The 2978-nt window shown below is 41.6% G+C and overlaps 1 protein-coding gene across 1 annotated transcript; it reads left to right on the forward strand.

The window, feature by feature from the left end:
• Positions 1–1078: 1078 nt before the first annotated feature.
• On the forward strand, positions 1079–1341 carry PHALS_03839 (uncharacterized protein; the record flags this gene model as incomplete). Its single annotated transcript, XM_024718130.1, has 2 exons — positions 1079–1135; positions 1168–1341. The coding sequence occupies 2 exons, from the start codon at positions 1079–1081 to the stop codon at positions 1339–1341; spliced, it is 231 nt and encodes a 76-aa protein (XP_024583559.1).
• Between the last annotated feature and the right edge of the window lie 1637 nt (positions 1342–2978).

Consider the following 2978-nt stretch of genomic DNA (forward strand, 5'->3'; position numbering starts at 1 on the left):
TACTCGATTCAATTTTGTACTCGAGCAAAAATATGGCCAATTCATGCCGTACCATACAATATTTTCCGCCTAACAGGCAGCTATGAATTATTCGCGTCATTATTTTGTCACAGTAAACCATCAATCGAAATGCAAGTGAGCGACTTATAACGCTGCGATGCACTGCTTCGTTGCGTGTCTTTAGCAAATTGAGCATTTATGTAGTTTTATTATCATCATTGTCAGCATGCTGCTTAAAACACTACATGCAAACTTCATACCAGAGTCTTTGCTCTTAAACATGTAGCACTAGCTAAGTACCATACCTTACGTTCTAGAAATTGTCAAGCACTTATAGATCAGCAGTCGTTGCCATGGATATTTAAATGGTCATATACGTAACAAAGCCACCGTACGACCGGGTTGTTCCACACTGCACAAAAAGAGGTCTAACTCTTAGCCTCTGCGTGTATTAACACTAATGAAATAGGGAACAGACCGCCTCCAATACGCAGAACCTAGAGCCTCTCACGTGTCTGATACTTCAAATTCAAAAGATTTCCCATTAGAAATTAAGCTATTAAGACTCTGTTTAACGGATTACGTGGGGTTAGTCCCATAGACCTCTCTTTTTAAGAGCGATTCATTTTATACTGCGCCTGTTAGGGGGCTTCGCCATTATACTCTTTCAAAGTCAATCTAAGAACAGATGAGTGCTTAGACAATGACAGAGTACGTACCCCTTTGCACCATCCTTTACAAACCGTAGAACCCTCCATGGTTACAAGTCTCACGTCGTGATCGAACATCTAACGAGCATAGTAAAGTTTAACTTTCACGATCACACACCGGGCTAGTAATTCCTCCATCCACTGGGTAGCTAAGCACAGCGCATGGCTCCACAATTGACTCATCGGATTGCGTATGTCTTCTCCGCAAATATGAAGCTGTGCTCGTCAAAAGAGTCCGCTTGGGCTTGAGAGTTACCAACGTACACCCTCACCTTTCTGTGATCGCGATTTAGTTTTACTGTAGCCTCTGCACGAGTGATGCACATTGTCACATTGTGACCGTTTTTTTAGGCGGATTTTTTTGCTTTATGGGTCAAGACGAGGATCGACCAAAAAGTAATGGTCTGGCCCAAGCTTTGAGACAGGTATTGCACTTTTGAAAGCGCAAGTGTATAAGCAAGCTTCCTTTGGTCGCTTGGAACAAAATCACACCGTGATTATGGCTTCGATTGACTTTATCCGACGGGATGATTTAAATGGTGAGCATCAAGTGGGCCTTATTGGAAATTTGCATCCTAAACGAGAATTATACGATTATTGCACAAGGCTGAAGCCACATGTTGCCAGCTAAATATAAGGACAGTACATTCACAACTGAGAGACACAACATAAAGACAAACAAACAAAAAAGCAAAAAACTCCAGTGAATATACTCAGAATCAACTACGCCTTACTATAGAGCAAAGCCAGAACCTCTCGCACTCTAAGGCGAATCATACAGAGCCAAGGCGTGAAGCACACATACTGCCAACTGCGGGGGGCAAGTAAGGGTCCGTATTAAGGTTGCCAGCGTCAATGTCGCTGTCGAAATCGCCATGATGCGTTACGTCGTCAGGAACGAGAAGAACGTTTAGGGGGGCTTGGAGTGCCTTTCTTGCCATTAAGGTAAGGTCAGATTATTAATAACATTTCAACAGTAACGTTTAGCATATTACCTTTAAATTACTGATTGAGGGTGTTTAGGAAATTAGTACGATACAGCTACACAGCTCAATCAAATGCGTAATAGTTGCGTAAAGTGAGATATGTTAACATGGTTGCAATTCGAAAGATGACCATCTTATTAGCCTTGCCATTCTTATCTATATGTCAAATTACTTTGCCTAATATGAAACTTACGCTTACTAAGGAGTCTTTACCTGATTGTATAGGTAGACCCGCTAAATCGGTGAATCTAGAACGAATGAGGTGAGTTCGCGTAGCGATTTTTCCCTAATTTTGTGCGTCAACTTTTCACTGTTAGATCTGGACTACAAGTGGAATCAGAATACTATATTGAAGGATCATAATAAAAATCTTACATCACTGACGAGAAAATGGTATATCAAAAAGGTGAGGTCCGTGACGCCCACGGGTCTCATGCGACGCGTATATCAGTAAGAAAAGATGTAAATGTTTATCATCTTTAGATAGCCCTCATTCCATAAACCTCATTTTATATGGTTAACTAGCGTGGTTTCTAGGTTCTTGATCGGCTCTTGATTTGATAGTCGACAAACCCATTCTAAGTAGAAGTAACGGAATAGTGCAATTGCTGGTCCAAGGCTCGAAGGCGGTTAACGTTAGTTTGAAGACGTTTCGGGGCATACTAAAATTGGCTGATGGAACTCTTCCATTCACGTTTCAAGCAGACGATGATGAGACGCCAATAGCTCCAGCGAGTACATCTGAAGTGAAACTACTTCAACTGAATTCCAAGCTTTTTAAGACAATTTTATAAAAATCCAGCTTCTAAGTGACATTGATGATGTCAGTGGTCTCACAAAGAGCTACAGGTCACAAATGCCAGAAGTAAGGGGTATACAAAACAGCGCGGGCTCTAAAAAGAACTGTCGGCTTTTTCTTAGTTGACAACAGGTGTGTTTTACGCCTCGCCTATGGCCTTGTTGTCTAGCGGTATGATTCTTGCTTAGGGTGCAAGAGGCCCCGGATTCGATTTCCGGCAAGGCCCAGTTGATGCCGAATATTATAACCAGATAATTTTCAGTTTATTCTTGTTTTTTGCTTGTGCTTGCTGTTATGTGCCGTCTTTAACTTGCGAATAGCCTAACTGTCCGCATTGTCTGTAATGAACTGTGTGATTACTGTGTATGATCTAAACAAGAAATTGCGTTTCTAAGTGATATGATGATGTCAGTGGCCTCACAAAGAGCTATAGGTCATCAATGACAGAAGCAAGGTGTTATAAAAGGCAGCACGGGCTCGTAA

Source organism: Plasmopara halstedii (genome assembly GCF_900000015.1).
Source record: "Plasmopara halstedii genome assembly, contig: Scaffold_2386, whole genome shotgun sequence".
Classification (NCBI taxonomy): domain Eukaryota; phylum Oomycota; class Peronosporomycetes; order Peronosporales; family Peronosporaceae; genus Plasmopara; species Plasmopara halstedii.